General features: G+C 44.1%; 1 protein-coding gene across 9 annotated transcripts in view; it reads right to left on the reverse strand.

Moving 5' to 3' along the window:
- Positions 1-21,352, reverse strand: part of B3GALNT2 (beta-1,3-N-acetylgalactosaminyltransferase 2) — a 345,788-nt gene that overhangs the window by 87,199 nt on the left and 237,237 nt on the right. For all 9 annotated transcript variants that reach the window (XM_033936244.1, XM_033936247.1, XM_033936246.1 and 6 more), the window contains one exon: positions 2,292-2,451. In XM_033936244.1, the coding sequence (XP_033792135.1) occupies positions 2,292-2,451 (160 nt within the window). The remainder of the gene's footprint in view (positions 1-2,291; positions 2,452-21,352) is intronic.

Raw genomic sequence — 21,352 nt, forward strand, 5'->3', positions numbered from 1 at the left:
GTTTGTGATTATTCCATATTGAGCGAGGGTGTATCTATGTTCTGTGTGTATGAAAAGACATGGCTTTCTGATAGCATTGACTACAGGATCAATTGACTGTGTAGGATCTGGTCTGTTTAGTTTTACAATGCGTGTGTTGGTGTTCTAGTGCTCACTGCAGTGTTTAAGATGCTGCCTTTTCCTAGATGCACCCTTATTGTGTGACTCATGGATTATTACTAAAAATATCTTTTCTATATAGAGGAGGGGATTATTAAAAAATGATCAGCACTGGCTGTCATATATACTAGGTACGCCACTGGATTTAATGACCCTATTCTAACTTTACTGTTGATGTAGGTGTTGTCCCCTCCCAACACACACACACACTATAAAGAATTAAATTAAAGTTGTATTAACATCAAACAGCTTTCAAATGACATTATAAGGAAATAAAAATAAAATATTTTTAATACATTGCTAATTATTACCTGCATCTTTACCTAAACTGTTTTGCCCTAGCTCTCACTTTGATCTTTATCTGCTACTTTTTTATTTTGATGTAGTGCAATCACACAGGTCTCCTTCAAGACTCAGTACACCTCTCCATAAATTAGTGAGACCTAAGGAAGGAACCTAGTGATCAAAACATTATTAGAGGTGTTGTACAGCCATTTCTTGTATGACTGGATGAGCTATATTTACCTTTTTTTTTTTTTTTTTTAAATTCATGCAGAAATAAATGGCTAGATTGAACCTAATGACTTCATTAACGCATTTCCTTTTTTTAAACCTCTATACCATTTGAAAGAGGGCGAATATCTAATTATTCACTTCTAGAATTGGATACTTCTTAAATTTAGTAAAAATATTCTGGCACAAGTGTCAAACCTTAAAAAAGGAAGTCATATTGAGCATTGAAAAATAATAATAATTAACTAATAAAAATAGTATACATTTAATTTTCCCTACCACCAAATTTCCCCGTCCCGCCCCACCCGGCTACTTTTTCATGCCACCCGGCTGGAAAAAATTTCTGGGGAGAACACTGCATTCAGCTTTTATCATACATGCTCATTTCTTCATTTCCAACCACTAAAAACAACACTATGTTCATTAGATATTTTTAAGAATAAGCTAATAATAAAATCTGTAGTTAGAACATGTGTCAAAACCATGTACTGAAATCACAGGCTCCATATTAAGTATATATGAACCATTCTGTATCTACAAACACCTTCCCATTACAATCAAGTAATAATCTGCTAAAAGAATGAATGTTTATTCACTATATTTTCTGATATTTCTACTGCGTAAGTGTAATTTATTTATTTATTTATTTTTCAATAGAAATTAGAACTTTATTTTTTCCCAATACCAATAGTCTATTGTGTAAAAATGGTGACTTTCCATCTAAGGCGGGGTTTTTCTTGCCTTTGATGCTGGCACTTCTTGTCACCAGCAATGATAAATCCCAGGAGGAATACCTTTTTACTGTTAAATATTAGATTTATATAAGATGAGGTTAAAGCCAAATGGTGTCAAGTATAACACTTCATCAAAGTTAATGTCGAATTGGCTACACAATGATTCCTATTGTAAGGCTACAATTAAAAAAAATACAAACCCTGAAGCCAGTATTCAAAAGATTTCTCCAAAGATCTAGCATTTAAAATTTAAAACTTGCGTCAGCCAGTCAGCTAGCGGCTCTGCATGGGCAGGAGCGAAGGAAGGTTGCTCCTACTGCGATTCACCGCTGGACCACCAGGGATACTAACGATATGCGGGGGAGGAAGGGAGGTAAAAATTCTTAAAATCGGCTTGGACAGGAAGCAGGAGGGATCCCTCTTGTTCTGGCCACCAGGTCTCATGGCAGGCCTGCAATAGGTTTAATAATAATAATAATAATAACAGCTTATATACCGCAATACCGTGAAGTTCTATGCGGTTTGGGAGGGGAGCGAGTCAGCACTAACCTGAATATAAACAGAGATCCCAATTTTTGGGCCATTTATTTGGCCCCAAAATCTCAGTTTATATTCAAGCATATACAGTATGTCCTAGTCTGGGGGGGGGGGCATCTTACAAAAATACAGTAGGCTTGATTAAGAACTTTTTTTTTTGCACACGGTTAGTGCATGCTGATTGGTACTCACCACAGAATTCCTGAGTATGTCCCACCATACACCATTTTAAGCTACATTAGCCATGTTTTTACATCTAACACAGTTTAGTAAAAGGGCTCCCTAGATACTAATGGTGATAATAAGATTCCATATTAGATGCAAGTTTATGTTCTACAGTTAATTTACCTGGTATGTCTTTAACCTGTCAGAGTTGCTTGCCAGCCACTGAACAATATCTTTGGAAATAACATAACCAGACCCACATGCAAAGGCTGGATATGCTGGACTTGGGTACTCCAATTCTTGCCACTTCCCAGTTCGATCAACTGCCCAGTTGAGTCTGAAACTTTAAATAGTGTTCAACATTATTACTAACATCATAAACAAGGAACTTTTGTATTGCATCTGTTTCTTACATTAAATTACATTACATTAGTGATTTCTATTCCACCTGTGCCTTGCGTTTCTAAGCGGATTACATTAGAAGATATCTGGACATATCCAGGAGAATTACATGACAAAGAGGAAAGAATATTTCAGGTTACAATATAGAATAATATAACATTCTGGTTACAAAAGAGAATTATTTCAGGTTACAATAGAGAATAACGTAACATAACATTTCTCCTAAATAATAAGTATATGCTCTACACCAGTGTTCTTCAACCTTTTTACACCTATGGACCGGCGGAAATAAAATAATTATTTCGTGGACCAGCAAACTACTAAGACTGAAATTTTTTTTAAAAACCATCGCCGCCCCGTCCCCGCGAGCTTGGTCCCACAAACCATCTGATCCCATCCGCACAAGCCTCAAATAGTTATAATTTTATATTGAACATATTTTATTAAAGTATAAAAAGAAACAATATTCTATACAATTGTCATTTTATAAATACAAATAATACACGGCAAAGATCAACAAAACCCCTGTCTCCGCTCCCCTTCACATATATCCCCTCTACTATCAAGAAAACTGAATAAGCCAAATTATTACAGAATGCTACACAAATATCAAGTAACAGAATACCACAGTCACACATGACAGGAATGGTGTTAGGGGAGTGGAACTAGGGCAACTGCCCCCTGGTCAGAGAGAGCCCTAAGCCAGCTGGAAGCTAAAGAAGCACTGCCTGGGCTTTGCACTCCCCAATTATGTCTAGCAAGATACATATTTCAAATCTGATATATTTGAATCACAAGATAGAAATAAAATTATTTTTTTCTACCTTTTGTCGTCTCTGGTTTCTGCTTTCATTACCTTTTCACTCTCTTCCAGCCAGTGTCTGCCCTAAGAACATAAGAATTGCCACTGCTGGGTCAGACCAGAGGTCCATCATGACCAGCAGTCCGCTCACGCGGCAGCCCTCTGGTCTAAGACCAGCACCCTAACGGAGACTAGCCCTACCAGCGCACGTTCTTGTTCAGCATGAACTTGTCTAACTTTGTCTTGAATCCTTGGAGGGTATTTTCCCCTATAACAGCCTCTGGAAGAGCGTTCCAGCTTTCTACCACAGAGCTTCCTTACGTTTGTACGGAATCTATCCCCTTTCAACTTTAGAGAGTGCCCTCTCGTTCTCCCTGCCTTGCAGAGGGTGAACAACCTGTCCTTAGCTACTAAGTCTATTCCCTTCAGTACCTTGAATGTTTCTATCATGTCCCCTCTCAATCTCCTTTGTTCAAGGGAGAAGAGGCCCAGTTTCTCTAATCTTTCGCTGTACGGCAACTCCTCCAGCCCCTTAACCATTTTAATCGCTCTTCTCTGGACCCTTTCGAGTAGTACCGTGTCCTTCTTCATGTACGGTGACCAGTGCTGGACGCAGTACTCCAGGTGAGGGCGTACCATGGCCCGGTACAGCAGCATGATAACCTTCTCTGTCTCTTCAGTCCAGCATCTGCCCCTTCCATTCACTGTCTGTCTTTCCCTGCCATCTCTCCTCCAGCCCCCCCCATCCCAATTTGGTCTGGCATCCATCATCTTCCTTCTGTTCCCCTCATGGTCTGGCATCTCTATCCTTCCCTCCCCCCTGTGGTTTTTAGCATCTCTCTCTTCTCATTTCCTCCACTCAGATCTGATATCATTCTCTGCTCTCTCTTCCCTTTTCTTCTCTGGTCTTCCTTCTCTATTTTCTGCCTCCATCTAAATTAAATTCTTTCTTACTATTTAGTCCTGTTTCCTTCTTTTCACTGTGTCTACGCACAGCTTGTCACTCCTTTCCCTCACCCCTCCATTATCTTACTATTTTCTTCCCTCTTTATTTATCTCCTCCTTCCATCCAGTATGTGTTCTTTCCCCACTTCCATTCAGCATCTGCTCTCCCCTCTCAACTGACATCCATTTGCCTTCTGCTCTCTCTCCCTTCTTCTCACTTCCATCATCTGTCCCCTTCTCTCTCTCTCATCTCCTCCATTCCATCATCTGCCCCTTCTCTCTCTCTCTCTCCCCCTCCCAACTTCCATCATCTGCCCCCCTTCCCCTCACCTTTGTGGGTCACTTTCTTTCCCCTGAGAGTGGCTCATGTCAGAGGGGAAGCTTTGGCCGAGCAGAACCGCTTGCAAGGAACAGTGGAACTTACTTGATTGATGTCGATGCTGGGGCCCGTTGCCGTTTGAAGGAAAAAAAAAAAAGCAAAGGCGAGAGGAAGGGAAACCTCCAGGACAGCTGCTCTTTGCCCTCCTTCAGCGGCCCAAGAGTCCAGACCAACAGCGGCAGCTCTGTGTACTTCTAACTTCGGCACAGAGCTGCCCCTAATCAATAGTTTAGCGCGGGTTCATGAGGCAGCCTCGGGGCCTTTGATAGCCGGCCCGCTTCGATGATGCGATGTGGGGCGGCCTAGCAAAGCCCCGAGGCTGCCTTATGAAACCGCGCTAAACTATTGATTAGGGGCAGCTCTGTGCCGAAGTTAAAAGCATACAGAGCTGCCGCTGCTGGTCTGGAGGTGCGGAGACAAGGCAGGAGGCAAACGCGGTGGAAGGCAGGAGTCCCGGCACAGCGACTGCAACAGGAAGTTGCAAGTCAGCTGACGTCGGCCTTTCGTTGCGGCGGGGACCAATTCCTTTGCAGACCAGCAAGATTTTGTTTGCGGACCGGCACCGGTCCGTGGACCGGCGGTTGAAGAACTGTGCTCTACACTACACATGCAATATGTATAATTAAGTTACTCTTTTTTGACCTGGAATTTTCCTCTTGCTCCTTCCAGTAGTATCAGAAATAATAATTTGCTGGAGTTATAAAAATAAATAAAGAAAACAGGCCAAAAATCAAGCAGATTGAAGTAAGGCCACAGAATGGTTCAGCTAATCAGTTCTGAAAAATTTATTCTCTACATATAGCCAACTTCCCTCCAACCCATTCGGTTTTAGCTAAGGAATCCCACATGTGAGAACATGCTGCCTGCCTGCCTGCCCTGGTCGGGTTTGGCCCATGTGCCTCAGGCCGCGCCCCCAGGTGGGACCTAAGGCTCCAGGGCCTATTCTGATTGGCCCACGCGCCTTAGGCCCCACCAGTAGGCGGAGCTTTAGGACGGATGGGCCAATCCGGCCTCATTCCTTCGTTGGCTGCCTGCCGGACAGGCGGGTTTGGCTCCCGTCTGTCCGGCCAACTTCCAAAGGTACGGGGAAGGGGGGTGGGGGGGTCGTGGGGGTCGGCCAGGGGGGGCGCGGGTCGGCTGGGGGGGAGGGGGGTTTGCGTCGAGGGCAGGAGGGCCTGGGATCCCTCCTGCCCGCAATGTAGTGCGGGGTGGGGTTAGGGGGTCGCCGTGGCCAGGAGGGTTTGGGCTCCCTTCTGGCCCAACTACACAAAGGTACGGGGAAGGCGGGTGGGGGTGTCGTGGGGGTCGGCCAGGGAGGTCGCGGGTCGGCTGGGGGACGGGCGGAGGTTCTTGGGGGGGGCGGTCGTTGGGGGGAGGGGGTTTGCGTCGAGGGCAGGAGGGCCTGGGATCCCTCCTGCCCGTAATGTAGTGCGGGGTGGGGTTAGGGGGTCGCCGTGGCCAGGAGGGTTTGGGCTCCCTCCTGGCCCGATATTGTTGGGGAGTCGGCGGTCCTTCGGGGTGAGGGTGCGAGTGGTCCTGCCGGGGGGGGGGATGTATCGGACGTCGGGGGGGGGCATCAGGCTTTCAGGATGGGGACAGGACTTCAAGGGAGGACAGTGCACGGAAGTCAGGGGGGGTGAACGGAGAGTCGGGACAGCGCACGGAAAGTCAGGGCGGGCGAAAGGAGAGTCGGGCAGCATGCGCGTTATATGCCTGAGCGCGGTATAGAAAAGTTTTTGTACATATCATCGTGATTTCTGCGCGCTATACCCCTGTGCGCGTTTTACAATGGTGCGCGTTATATCCACGAAAATACGGTACTTACCTGAAACAGGTTAATCTTTTCCTATTGTAATAAATTTTACGTTACGCTAGTTCCAATCGTAATTATTTTAGCAAAGTTTTATATTATTCACCGTTATCATTTACGGCTATTGTGAACATAATGTAAATAAGTCATAAGTCTGTAAATTCAAATATTTTGTGTTCCTGGCTCTTTTAGTCCATACAGACTGTTTATCCACTGTCTATGTCATTTGGAATGTCCCGTCATCCAGGACACATGATAAGAAAAGGTTAATAATACCACACAAAATTATTAAAAATAATAAAGCACAGTTACTTACCTGTAAAAGGGATTATCTTTTTTTTTTTTTTAATATTCATTTTCACATCAAAGAACAAAAACACTTTGATAAAAGAAATTAAATATACTTAAAGTAATTATTATCAAAACACAAATTAAGGAGTAAAAAGCACTCCTAATCCTGATACAATGATCATAGTCCACATTTAAAGAGGATGAAGCCGTACACAGTCAAGGGGAATTGAATTTAGGAAATCATTCACGGTCATATTAACACATGTCCTTCAAAAATATAGGGTTCTTTTGGTCAATTAAATTTAGGCCTGAGTAGTTGAAATTACAGAGGGGTCTGGAGCCTTAATGGCAGCCTTTCCTTCCAGAAAGAATTGCAGTTGTTCTGGTTCATAAAAGATATATTTGTTTGCCTGATACAAGGAAATCTGAGCTGATAGGTTGCTCCCAAACCCAAAACTGACTGACGAAATGTCAGAAATTTCTGTAATTATCTGAGGTCAACAAGCAGATATTCTCACAAACCTCCCACCTCTCCTAGTTGGTTTCTTAGCTTGTGCATGTGAGGTACAGGCAATTAGGAGACTTTCAAAAAGTTTAAAACGACAGTACACTTTTGCACTGTCCATGCCAGGCTCCTTTGATGATATCCCCACATGTAAGAATATCTGCTTGCTGTCCTTGAATAATACCTGTTACAGGTAAGTAACTGCTTTATTATTTGTAAGGAGGAGGAGGACCAAGTAATTAGAGAACCTGTCATAAGTGCACAAGATATTCCTATTGAATATCATGCCTTTGAATTTTTTCAGGGTTTGGCTTCATCTTGTTGTTAGAAAGCCAAAATGCAATTCTATTAAGGTCAGAGTTGAAAATAGCAATTTCTTGAGTATTATGTAAGTCGAGAGTAATCATCATCTGAAAGTCATCAGTATAGGCGAAAGAAGTCAAATCAACGACTAAATTAGTCTGAGCAGAGGGGCCATAAATATGTTGAGGTGCCACCAAAGCTGTTGCCCAAGTTATAGCTTCTGCTCTAATCAGATGGAACAGAGATGAGCGAGATGTCTGCGGTTTGAAACCTTCATGACAGAAATGACACTACAGTTGAGAGGAGTTAGCAAAATTGAGAAGCATTTATGACAAAAAACCCAAATAAGTATGTCAGTATGCCTTCGTTTGTAAGCCAGTTGCAGTGACCCAGTATTTGTTATGTATGTTGCCTAAATAGTATAATGGGTATACTTCAAGTCAAAATGTTTGACAGTTGTCAAAGATAAGGACTGACCAATCAGCGTTCACTTTCGAGTTAAGCCATGCCCACTCTCCGCCGAAACACCACCCACTCTCCTCCCACTTTCACCAAAACCCCACCCATACCATGCCCACTCCCTGCCCATGCCCCACCCCCTCCCATAGAAATGAATGATGGTGGCTCCGCCCAAGCTCCACCCATACCCCGCCCACGCCACCAGAAATGCACTTTCTGATGACATCGCCGGAAATGGGTATGTCTGACCCCGGAAATGCGCTTTCTGATGACATAGGCCAGGGGTGTCAAATTCAATCACACTAAGCGGCTGAAATCCAAAACACAGGCTAAGTCGCGGGCCAGACCCCACCCAATCTCTACCCCAGACCCGCCCCCATAATAATACTAATTATATACAAATTTTTCCATTTATTTTTCATATATATAAACACACAATATAATCTTATTAACACACTAGTCTTTAAGCCCGTTACATTAATAGGTGCTAGAGCAGATGTCTGTCTGTCTGGGTTTTTTTCTTTGTCTCTCTTTCCTTGGACGCTGTCTGTCTGTCTGTCATTCATTCTGTCTGTGTCTCTCCCTGGCCCTCTGCCTACCTGTATTTCTCTGTTGCACCATGCCTGCCTCTCTGTTGCGTCACGCCTGCCATCCGTGGCCCCCTTCTGTCTCTCCCCTCCCAGAGCAAAGAATTATTGTTTTCTGCCCCCCCCAGCATACCCCTCCCCCCCAGCAGCACCCTTTCCCTCTCTCCCTGTTGTGCCATGCCTGCATGCTCCGTGTCCCTCTTCTGTTCCCCCCGATTGCTGCCTGCCCCAGTACACCCCTCCCCCCACAGCAGCCCCCTTTCCCTATCCCCCTGTTGTGTCATGCCTGCATGCTCCGTGGCCCCCTTCTGTTCCCCCCTGATGATTGCTGTCTGTCCCCCTCCCCCCAAAGCAGCCCCCTTTCCCTCTCCCCCTGGTCCCCTGCCTGCCCCGTGGCCCCCTTCCGTTTCCACCCCCACTCCCATTCTTACCCTCCCTCCATCTGGAGCTGGTTTTGGTCTAGGACAGGGGCTGCATCATTCACCTCTTGGCCCAGATCGTCGAGCAGGTTCTCCTGCTTAATGGCGGTGGGCGGGGCTGCAGGAAGACTGCGAGTGTGGCAGCAGCGGCATGCCCGGCTCCTTCTTCAGCAACATGTCGGGAAGATGGAGAGTGGCCTGCGAGGTTCACTACAGTGGCTGGCGAACCTCAGCAGGCCGCTTTGAAGAGGAGCGGCAGCGGGAGGGAGGAGTCGCTGGCGTGTTCTGCACACTCACGTGCCTCCAGCTAGCACAGGCGCCGTGAGGACTGGCACAGAAGCACACCTCAAGCCACCAGGAATCACGATCTTTCAACAGCGCATGCGCGCTTAGCCTTTTATTATAGTTGATAATGGTTAACCACAAAATTAAACTACACAAAACACGCTGTATGCTTCTCAACATTCATTCCTACCAGAACACAGATAACGCCTATGTAAATATAGGGCCAAAAACTAAAAGTACTAATATACTAATAGATCGGAGAGGGTCATAATGCCGCTTTATAGAGCAATGGTCAAACCACACTTGGAATACTGTGTCCAACACTGGTCTCCCTACCTAAAGGAGGAAATAAAACTGCTGGAGAGGGTGCAGAGGCGAGCAACGAAGCAGGTAAAAGGTATGGAGAACTTGTACTACAAAGAACGACTTAGAAAATTAGGACTGTTCTCCCTTGAGAAGAGGAGACTGCAAGGGGATCTGATTGAGACTTTTAAAATAATAAAAGGAATCGACAAGATAGAGCAGGACGAAAAGTTATTTACGATGTCAAATGCGACTAGGACATGAGGTCATGGACTGAAGCTGAGGGGGGACAAGCCCAGGAAAAATGCCAGGAAGTTCTACTTCACACAGCGAGTGGTGGACACCTGGAACGCTCTCCCGGTGGAGATTGCTGCGGAACCCACTGTTCTAGGATTTAAGGGCAAGTTAGATGCACATCTCCTTGAAAGATGCATAGAAGGATACGGGTGACTAAGTTTTCGCCAGATTACACTTGGATGGGCCTCCGCATGAGCGGATCACCGGACTTGATGGACCTAAGGTCTGATCCGGAGATGGCAGTTCTTATGTTATATTCTTATAAAAAGGAAACCCTAAGATTCAAGTACAATCTCCAGTGACCACAACATGGTATGGCTCAACCTCAGGAAAGGCTTCTCTAAATCAAACTCAGCAACGAGGGTACTCAACTTTAGGGGCGCAGACTTCGACCACATGAGAGACTTTGTCCATCAGGAGCTGCAAAACCATGCAGAAACTGACAATCCGGAAACTATGTGGTCAAATCTAAAATCCATTCTGAACAAAGCATCTAACCGCTACATAAATACAGTAAGCAAACGCCGGAGAAACAAAAACCCACAATGGTTCAACAATGAAATTTCGGACCTCATTAAAAAGAAAAAAGAAGCATTTATCACCTACAAACATCTTGGGAAAAAGGAGGCAAAAGAAGACTATCTGACCAGATCTAAGGCTGTCAAAAAGGCAGTCAGGGAAGCCAAACTTCAAACAGAAGAAGATCTAGCACGGAATATTAAAAAGGGGGACAAATCCTTCTTCAGGTACATTAGCGACAGGAAGAGAAACAAAGATGGGATAGTACGCCTTAGGCAATCAGACGGAAACTACGCAGAATCTGATAATAGCAAAGCAGAACTGCTAAACGAATACTTCTGCTCAGTATTCACCTGTGAAGCACCGGGAGCTGGTCCACAACTACAGATAAGAGACAGCCAAAATGACCTGTTTCATGATTACAAGTTTACACCCAGTAGCGTCTACCACGAACTTTCAAGACTCAAAGTAGACAAAGCCATTGGACCTGACAATCTACACCCCAGGGTACTCAGAGAGCTGAGTGAAGTTCTGGCTGAACCACTATCCGTGCTCTTCAATCTTTCCATGCGCACGGGAAAAGTACCCCTAGACTGGAAAACAGCTAACGTAATTCCACTCCACAAAAAGGGCTGCAGAACAGAGACAGAAAATTACAGACCGGTGAGTCTTACATCCATAGTGTGCAAACTCATGGAAACACTGATCAAACAGAATCTTGACAAAATTCTAGACGAAGAAAATTTACGTGATCCACACCAACACGGATTTACCAGGGGAAGGTCCTGCCAAACTAATCTGATTGACTTCTTTGACTGGGTGACCAGTCATCTGGATGCCGGGGAGTCCCTGGACGTGATATATTTGGACTTCAGCAAAGCTTTTGATAGCGTCCCACACCGCAGTTTGTTGAACAAACTAAAATCGATGGGATTGGGGGATACATTCACTACATGGGTAAAGGATTGGCTAGATGGTAGGATTCAAAGGGTGATGGTAAACGGTACCCCCTCCAAAACGTCAGCTGTGACGAGTGGAATACCTCAGGGCGCCGTCTTAGGGCCAATTCTATTCAATTTATTCATAGGAGATTTGACCCAAGGGCTTAGAGGAAAAATATCACTGTTTGCCGACGACGCCAAACTATGCAACATAGTAGGCAAAAGCAGTGTGCCTGACTTTATGACGCAGGACCTACGGCAGTTGGAACAGTGGTCATCAACTTGGCAGCTAAGCTTCAATGCTAAAAAATGTAAAGTAATGCACCTAGGCAAAAAAAATCCACACAGAACTTACACACTAAATGGTGAAACCTTATCCAGGACCACAATAGAACGTGATTTAGGAGTGATCATTAGCGATGATATGAAGGCTGCCAATCAGGTGGAGAAGGCTTCGTCCAGGGCAAGACAAATGATGGGCTGCATCTGTAGGGGTTTTGTCAGCAGAAAACCTGAAGTCATAATGCCACTGTACAGATCCATGGTGAGACCTCATCTAGAGTATTGTGTTCAATTCTGGAGACCACACTACCGGAAAGATGTGTTGAGAATTGAATCGGTTCAGCGAATAGCTACCAGGATGGTCTTGGGGCTCAGGGATCTCACGTATGAAGAAAGACTAAAAAAACTGCGGATGTACTCACTGGAGGAGCGAAGAGAGAGGGGGGACATGATTGAGACCTTTAAGTATATCACGGGGCGTATAGAGATGAAAGATGATATCTTCAGTCTTACAGGGCCCTCGATTACCAGAGGACACTCGCTGAAAATCAGGGGAGGGAAATTTCAAGGTGATGCTAGAAAGTACTTCTTCACCGAAAGGGTGGTCGATCATTGGAACGAGCTGCCTCAGCAGGTGATTGAGGCCAACAGCGTGTCAGATTTTAAGAGAAAATGGGATATTCACATGGGATCAATAGGGGAGAAAAAGTCAGGGAGTGGGTCATTGGCATGGGCAGACTCGATGGGCTATAGCCCTTTTCTGCCGTCAATTTCTATGTTTCTATGTTTCTAACCTCAGAGAAAAATAAACAAATGTATTTCTTCCTGAGTAGTAGAAAAGATAGCAGATTAAAATTCTCAAAATTGACACAATTCAAACACTAAATTGAAAATAAAATAATTTCCCCTACCTTTGTCTTCTCCCTTACCACTGCGGCTGTGCAGAATATTACTAGAGGCAGGAGAGGTACTTATGCTCCCCCACCCCTGCATACATTGAACCGCTGAACCAGACCAGTAGGGAGGTGGAGCTAGAGGAGGAAGTCAGAAGGGGCGATTCAGCTGGAGATGGAAATCAAATGGGCAAGCCTATGGTTATAATCAGCACCGCGCCCCCCCCCCCCCCCCCCCCCCCTCTCGCTGCCTCAATTTTCCTCTGTGGTCTGGCTTCCTTCTCTCTTTAGCAGTAATTTACACTGCCTTGTGGTTATCAACTCGTGCATGCCGGCAGCGCACCAGAAATGAGTTTAACTGTGCTGGCCCCAGCCAGGATGAGTCGCTGGGGCCAGCACAGCTAAATTAATTTCTGGTGCACTGCCGGCACCTGCGAGTTAACAATCACACGGCAGTGTAAATTACTGAGCTGCACTGTTAAATTACTGCAGGGCTGGCACTGGGGTGTGTCACTGAGGCTGGCAGTTAAATTCATGTCTGGTGCACTGCCAATCACACTGGTGGTGTAAATTACTGGCCGGCAATAGGGTGCATTGCTGGGGCCGGCCAAAACAGAAACCAAGGCAACATCTTGAAGCCCTGTTTACTTCCCCCTGATGCTGGCCCTGAACCGCGGGCCACATAAAACAGCCAGGCGGGCTGGATTCGGACTGCAGGCCATGTGTCTGACACATTTGATGTAGAGGGAAACAGGGTAAATGAAGCACCGGAAATGCAGGGTAAATGAAGCGCCGGAAATGTGTTTTTCTGATGAAACGGAAATGCATTTTCTGATGATGTTAGCGGAAACAGATTTAGTCAAACCCCCCAGAAATGATGTGGCTAGAAAAAAAGAGTGTCTTTATTTTAACAGCCTTTTAGTTAAAAGACAGGTTTTAAGATCTAATTGTTAGAGCAGTGGATGCATTGCTAAGGCTATAAATGGTTGCAGTTGAAGCAGGCTATTCAGAAGGGGTTCCCTGATTGGCAAAATTTAAAAAAAATCAGTATAGCTTACCGGGCCTGTGATTCCAGACAGATTTGCTAGGGCTTCAGGCAGCCAAGTGGTATAAATTAATATCTGATTATATTAATAAGAAACCAAAAACAAGCTTGAGAGATATTTGAAGCATAGAGATTAAGCAGCAGATTTCTGCTACTCAATGGCCACGGATTTGGACTTGGAGGATGAGATGTGCAGCATCAGCATCTATGAAACAGACTTTTTTTTTTTTGTTGTATAGAATTTTCTGTACCCCTGTTCGGTTGCAAAAGTTAGATAGTTGCTGGCACTGTCATCTCGATTTAGGGGCACTGGATCATCTATGGTTCTACTGCCCCTTGATACTTAAATTTTGGAGATCTATATGGGGTCAATCCTGGAAAGTTCCATTGTCATTGACATTGTCAATGTGTTGTTTGGAACATTATTAAGAACCAAAAGTCCAATCAATGCAAATCAGAATAGGCTGCTTCTCGTAATGACAGGAGTTGCTATGCAGCTGATCATGAAAAACTGGAAAAATTGGGATAATATAAATTATTGTTTTTGGTGGGAAACTTTATGCCAAATTTAAAGTATTTTAAATTTGTTAAAGTATGTTAAAGTATTTTTTTATTAAAGTTTCAAGAAAGTGCAAGTAAAGCAATAACAAACATGAACCACAGTCTTACATATGTGCACAAACCAATCCCCTCCTCCCACCCCACCTTACCCCCCCCCATGTCTAGGAATAAAGTCTAACAACAACTCAGGTAGCATGTGTTAAACCTCATAAGTTCAGTAATCTACTGTGAGCATGAGGAGTAAGGTCCATCCAGAAGTGTTCCCAAATCTGACAAAAGCGACGACCTGGGCCTCAATCAAGATCCCCAACCTGTCTCCGCTCCAAAGAGGCGTGAACGATCATCAAGGATCTCCATTGGCTATATGATGGTGGGTCCTGGGACAGCCAGTTGGCCAATATCGCTTTTTTGTCCATGAGCAACACTCTAGTCAAAAAGGCTGTCATCCCTTTAGGTTTCGGCGTTGCAATAGTATAATATCCGAAGAGTGCTCTTGGCGTAGGAGACCATCGCCTTCCCCAGAGAGATGTTGTATAATGTCCAAGACCATGCCAAAACTGTAGAATACGGGGACATGTCCTGGGCCTGAGCACACTTTGGGCAATTATGGTTAGGAGTAATCCCCATCCAAGCAGCTCGCTCGGGGGAGATGTAAAGTCGCAGTACAATCTTAAATTGTAATTCCCAGTGAAGAACATTGAAAGAAACCTTCCTAATGTTTTTTAAAACTTGTTGCACTTGTTGGGCAGTCACTGAGCAATGCAGATCTTCTGCCCAGGAGGCTGCCAAAATGTCCAAATTAGGCCCTGGTTGACAATCCCGGAGGCTCAGTAGGTGAAATCGAAGGGGTATCATTTGCTGAGCTGAAAGACTGAAAAGTTCTGACAGTGTCTCGCGGCTGTCGTCTATTAAATATCTAGCTGGTAAAGAATGGACATAGTGTCATACCTGATAATATGCAAAAATATCTATAGCTGGTAAGTCAAACGTACGACACAGAGTGGCAAAAGAGGCCAATTGTCCATCATCCGAAAACAATTGAAATAAATATTGTAATCTGTTCTTGGCCCATCGTTTAAAAGAAACATGTTGTAGTCCAGGCAGAAATGAACAATTGCCCTGAATGGGCAAATACATAGAAATCTCAGAGGAGAGCTTGGCAGATTTACAAAGCCACCGCCATGTCCGCCGGGCAGGGGCAAAAACAGGGTAATGTGCCACCACTGGGCGGAGAGTCGGGGTCGAGACATGCAACAAATAACTAATGTGATAAGGAGCCAACAATGATAATTCAAGTGGAGTGGCTGTAAAATAAGAAGTACCTCTAAACCAATCGTTAATGTGTCTCATCTGGCATGCTAAGGCGTACCAGTGAATATTCAGTAATCCATATCCACCCCGCTCCCTAGGCAGACACATTCGAGGGAGTGTCATACGCGGACGTTTCCCCCCCCCCCCATAAAAAACATTGTACCCCTGGTAAGTTGAATATTCTGGGTATGTGATAGTAGCAAGGGAAGTACCTGAAATCGATACAACCATTTGGGGAAAAGCACCATGTTGTATAAAGCAACACGTCCTGCCACTGAGAGGGGAAATGTCAACCAAATTTGTAGCCTTTGTAAAGTATCATGCAACAATGGAGAGATATTACTTTTATAAAGAGATGCAATATCTCTAGGAATCCAAACCCCCAAATATTTAATGGAAGCAGAAGCCCAAGAAAAAGGAAATTCTCCCTCCCAGGACTGCTGCAATGCAATCGGGCTAGCCAAGGCTATGGATTTTTGATAATTAAGGGAAAATCCCGAATAGAATCGGAATTCATCTAGTGCTTGTAGTAAATGGGGAATAGAATGATTAGGACGAGTTAAAGTGAATAATAAATCGTCTGTAAAGGCTAAGACTTTTATGGAATGTTCAGCAAAGGCCACCCTATTTATATTCCTATCCTGAGACACTGTTCTAAGAAAAGGCTCCAAATAAATAAAAAAAAAGTAATGGGGACAGGGGACAGCCCTGCCTAGTGTCCCATTCTATCAGGATGGGATCGGTGATTACATCATTAACCATGAGGCGTGCCATTGGAGACGCATACAAGGTCCGCAGCGCTTGCACAAACCATCCAGTAATTCCCATATAATCAAATACCTCAAATAGGTATGTCCAATTCACTTGATCAAAAGCTTGTGCCGCATCTAAACTGAGCAACAACATAGGTATATTTTGAGATTGTGTATGTGCCAATGTTAAAATCACCTTACGGACATTATGTACTGCCTGTCTACCTCTCACAAAGCCCACTTGATTCGGCACGATAAGGGTGGTAAGGAGGAGGGCAAGGCGACCAGCTAGTATTTTGGACAGGATTTTAATGTCTACATTTAAGAGTGAGATGGGTCGGTAGAACTCGGGGGTGACCCCCCCTCCCTCCCCGGCTTTAAAATCAAAGTGATCAGGGCTTCGTTGGTACCTACCGGGAACCTCTCGCCAGCTATGGCCTGAGTATAATACTCGCGTAAAGAGGGCCCAATCTGAGCAGATAACAGCTTATAGAATTCGGCTGTAAAGCCATCTGGTCCTGGAGAAGAGTAATTTCGCTGAATCTGGATTGCCCACTGCAATTCTTTGCCAGTAATAGATTTGTTTAAAGATTCCACATCCCAGTCCTGCAGTTTAGGGAGGCCTGAATCTTCCAAATAATCCTGAATAAGAGGTTGATCCCCCGAGTCCCGCCGAACATATATTCCGTGAAAATAATCACGGAAAATCTGTGCTATCTGAGCTGTAGTATGCTATATCTGGCCTCTACCGTCTCTAAGATCTGACACAAAGCACTGTCCCCTTGCCTGTTTGGTTAAACGTGCTAATAATTTTCCTGAACGATTCCCATAACGGTGGCATTGGAACTTCTGATAAAACAGCATCTTAACTGTCCTCTCATGTATATACGAATTCAGAGAAGTCTCCACAGAAAGTAAATGCTCCTTATTAGTGTTCGAGGGTTGTTGAGTGTACTGTCTTTTAGCTTCCGCTAACTCCCATTCTAGGCAAACTATTCCCTTGGACAAGTGTCTATTTCGAGCTATAATGTACGCTATACAATCCCCTCTAAGGACCACCTTGGCCTTACTCCAGAACAAAACAGGGTCTTTCCGGTGCTGACCATTGAACTCTAAAAACTCTTCCCATTTAGTTGTTTTGAAATGATCATCCAAAAACAAATAGCTGGGGAAACGCCAGTGGGCCGGGCCTCGCAGACCAGAACCCACGTTTACATCTATCCAAATCAATGAATGGTCTGATATTACAGCGGGACCAATAACCGCAGAGTCAACATTAAGAAAGGCCCTGCTTGTAGTGAGAATATAGTCTATTCTTGAAAGAGTTCCATGGGCACATGATCTATGTGTATAGTCCCTTTCTGTAGTGTGTAGTAGACGCCATGGATCTACCATATCCAATGTAGCACTCCCCCCATGGCCTGCCCTGGAGGGGAGCGGTCACAACCTGGGTCCAATACTTGATTAAAGTCGCCTGCTAAATACACTGGGTCGGACACCCGCTCTAACAAAGCTGTAATGCGTTCAAAAAAGGAGTGATCATAAATACTGGGAGCATACACATTGAAAAGATAAAACGAGTATGTACCCACCATCAATTTGAGCAACAAATATCTGCCCCTTGGGTCACTGTCAACAACCTGGGCTGTAGAAGGCAAAGATTTACGGAATATCGCTACCCCCACTCTTTTCTGGGGAGAGGAAGCCGCATAAACTGCTCCCACCCAGGATCTCTTCAATTTAGAATGTTCCAAATCAGTCAAACGGGTTTCTTGCATGCAAACTATATCGGCCTTATGATGTTTCAACTGATTTAGAATTTTCATTCTTTTGATAGGGGAAGTAATACCCGAAACATTCCAAGATATAATTCTCAATGCAGTAGTCATATCCTATGTAAAGTGTGGCAATACATGATAACCAAAAAAAATTTGTAAGAATGTCCAGCCATCCTGGGTTCCCAGCCTAACCCATGACAGCAAAAATAGTGTAAGTGATCTGGCCAGTGGTAAAATGGGTCCAAGGGCCCAGGCAACAATGGAAGGTGGGGCCCTGTCCACAATCTCGGCCCCAAACAGCATATGTAGAGACTCCCAAACATTTCTATCTGGACCCAATAGCCCATTTATCCAGAGGATGTTCACATGCCACTATAATATCCAGAAACCTAATCCCCATTCCACCCTAACCCCCACTCCCACCCTCCCAACCTCTCCCCCAACCCTCATTCCCAGTCTATCACAGCTATAGACCCACGCCAAGGTGGTTCTAAAGGTGCGAAGGATCACAAAGGGATGCCTTTATGCCAAATTTATAAATTTGCATAGGCTATTTTGAGAATAGTCTGACTTAGACCACCTCTTTATCCCCCCTCTCATATAATATTAGTCACCTAGACCCTCAGAAATGCCACCATGATACTCAAGTATTTTTCACAGTATCTGGCTTTATGCATCTGATCCTCACCGGGTCTCTTAAAGAAATTTTAATATATATTTTTTAGTTGGATGTAGTTGTATCATTCAAGTTTTTAAATATTATAAATAATTTATTTAATTTAATACTTAACTTAAGTGGTCAGATTCTCAGTGATTAATAAGCCGACATGTTTCACCCAGAGGGTTTCTTCAAGGCTACTATACCATTGTGAAGCTAATCACCCGCATACCGACCACCGAGTTCCTGGTTTTCAAGGGTGATGATACGGAGGAACTGAATGAAATCTCAGTAAATCTGGAAGATGTACTAAGCCAAATCGACAAGTTAAAAAGTGATAAATCGCCAGGACTGGATGATATACATCTTAGGGTATTAAAAGAACTCAAAAATGAAATTGTTGACCTGCTGTTAGTGATCTGTAACCTGTCATTAAAATCGTCTGTAGTACCTGAAGATTGGAGGGTGGCCAATGTTATGCCGATTTTTTAAAAGGACTCCAGGAAATTAGAAGTTCCGGAAGGTAATCTTTCACCATTTTCTCAAGTGTACTATCTCCCTAGCAAAACTCCACATCAACAGCAATCTGAGCCTACTGAAGGACAAGCATTGAATATTACTGAGATTCTGGAGAAGTCAGTCACGGAGGTGGTTACACCTGCAACATTAGTTGCTACATTGGCACTTCCAATTGATAAATCTTGGCTATTGAGACTATTTTTAAAGAACAAACAGAAGGAATTTCTTGGTTGTAAAATTCAAATGTTCCCTGATGTTTCAAGAGAAACGCAAAAACGTAGACGTGATTTTCTTCTTTTAAAACCGGGGGTCACCTCACTAGGGGCTACATTCTATTTAAGACAACCTTGTAAGTCTGTTATCACTCTATTACATATGTATTCTTTGAACCTCAACATTTGACCAATTTTGTGGCTATGTCCCGTCTGGACAAGAAGAAAATTCAATCTTGAGCTCTAAAAGAAAATAGTAACTCCATTCCCGATCTATAGGAATAGAATTACTTCTTAATATTGGTTGTTTTTTTCTTGTTTTTCTCGCTTCTAAAACTCTTGGATCTAAAGAGGACTTGAGCTAATTTCATCATAATAATTCTTTTTGTAAATTGCTTAACATCTGTTAAGTATGGATTTATATGATTGTACATGCTTTGGTTAAATTTGCTTTCTGTACAAGTTATACTTGACATTATATTGGAATCAATAAAAATACTTAAATAATAAAAAAATAAAAATAAAAAAGGGCTCCAGGGGAGATCCGGGAAATTACAGACCGGTAAGCCTCACTTCGGTGCTGGGCAAAATGGTAGAAATGATTATAAAAAATAAAATTGTGGAACACGTAGACAAACATGATTTAATGAAACGGAGTCAGCATGGGTTCAGCCGAGGGAGATCTTGCCTCACAAATTTGCTTGACTTCTTTGAAGGTGTGAAAAACATGTGGATAAAGGTAAGCTGGCTGATATAGTGTATCTAGATTTTTAGAAAGCTTTTGATAAAGTTCCTCACGAGAGGCTCCTGAGAAAATGTAAGTGTCATGGGATAGGTGGCAAAGTTCAGTTGTGGATTAGGAATTAGTTATCCGATATAAAACAGAGGGTAGGGTTAAATGGTCATTTTTCTCAATGGAAGAGAGTAAACAGTGGAGTGCCGCAGGGGTCTATACTGGGACCGGTGCTATTTAACTTATTTATAAATGATCTGGAAATTGGAACGAGTGAGCTGATTAAATTTGCAGATGACACTAAACTGTTCAAAGTTGTTAAAACGCATGCGGATTGTAAAAAATTGCAGGCAGACCTTAGGAAATTGGAAGACTGGGCGTCCAAATGGCAGATGAAATTTAATGTGGACAAATGCAAAGTGATGCACATTGGGAAGAATAACCTGAATCATAGTTACCGGATGCTAGGGTCCACCTTAGGGGTTAGCACCCAAGAAAAGGATCTGGTGTCATCGTAGACAATACGATGAAATCTTCCGCCCAATGTGTGGCAGTGGCCAAAAAAGCAAATAGAATGCTAGGAATTATTAAAAAAGGGATGGTTAACAAGACTAAGAATGTTATAATGCCCCTGTATCGCTCCAAGGTGCGTCCTCATCTGGAGTATTGCATTTAATTCTGGTCTCCTTATCTCAAGAAAGATATAGTGGCGCTAGAAAAGATTCAAAGTAGAGCGACCAAGATGGTAAAGGGGATGGAACTCCTCTCATATGAGGAAAGACTAAAATGGTTAGGGCTCTTCAGCTTGGAAAAGAGACGGCTGAGGGGAAATATAATTTTTTTTCACTCAGAGAATACCGTATTTTCACGTAGATAACGCGCACCTGTGTAAAACGCGCACACGGGTATAGCGCGCGAAAACCACACATTTATGTACAGAAATTTTTATATACCGCGCACACCCGTATACCGCGCATGTTGCCCGACTCTCCTTTCGGCCGCCCCAACTCTCCTCTGGCCACCCCGACTCTCCTTTCGCCCGCCCCGACTCTCCTCTCCCCCTTGAAGTCCTGTCCCCACCCTGAAAGCCTGATGCCCCCCCACGACATCCGATTCACCCCCCCCCCGCAGGACCGCTCGCACCCTGACCCCGAAGGACCGCTCGCACGCACCCCCACCCCGAAGGACCGCTCGCACGCACCCGCACCCCCACCCCCACCCCAAAGGACCGCTCGCACGCACCCCCACCCCGA

This window comes from Geotrypetes seraphini, chromosome 3 (assembly GCF_902459505.1).
Source record: "Geotrypetes seraphini chromosome 3, aGeoSer1.1, whole genome shotgun sequence".
In the NCBI taxonomy this organism is placed as follows: Eukaryota; Metazoa; Chordata; class Amphibia; order Gymnophiona; family Dermophiidae; genus Geotrypetes; species Geotrypetes seraphini.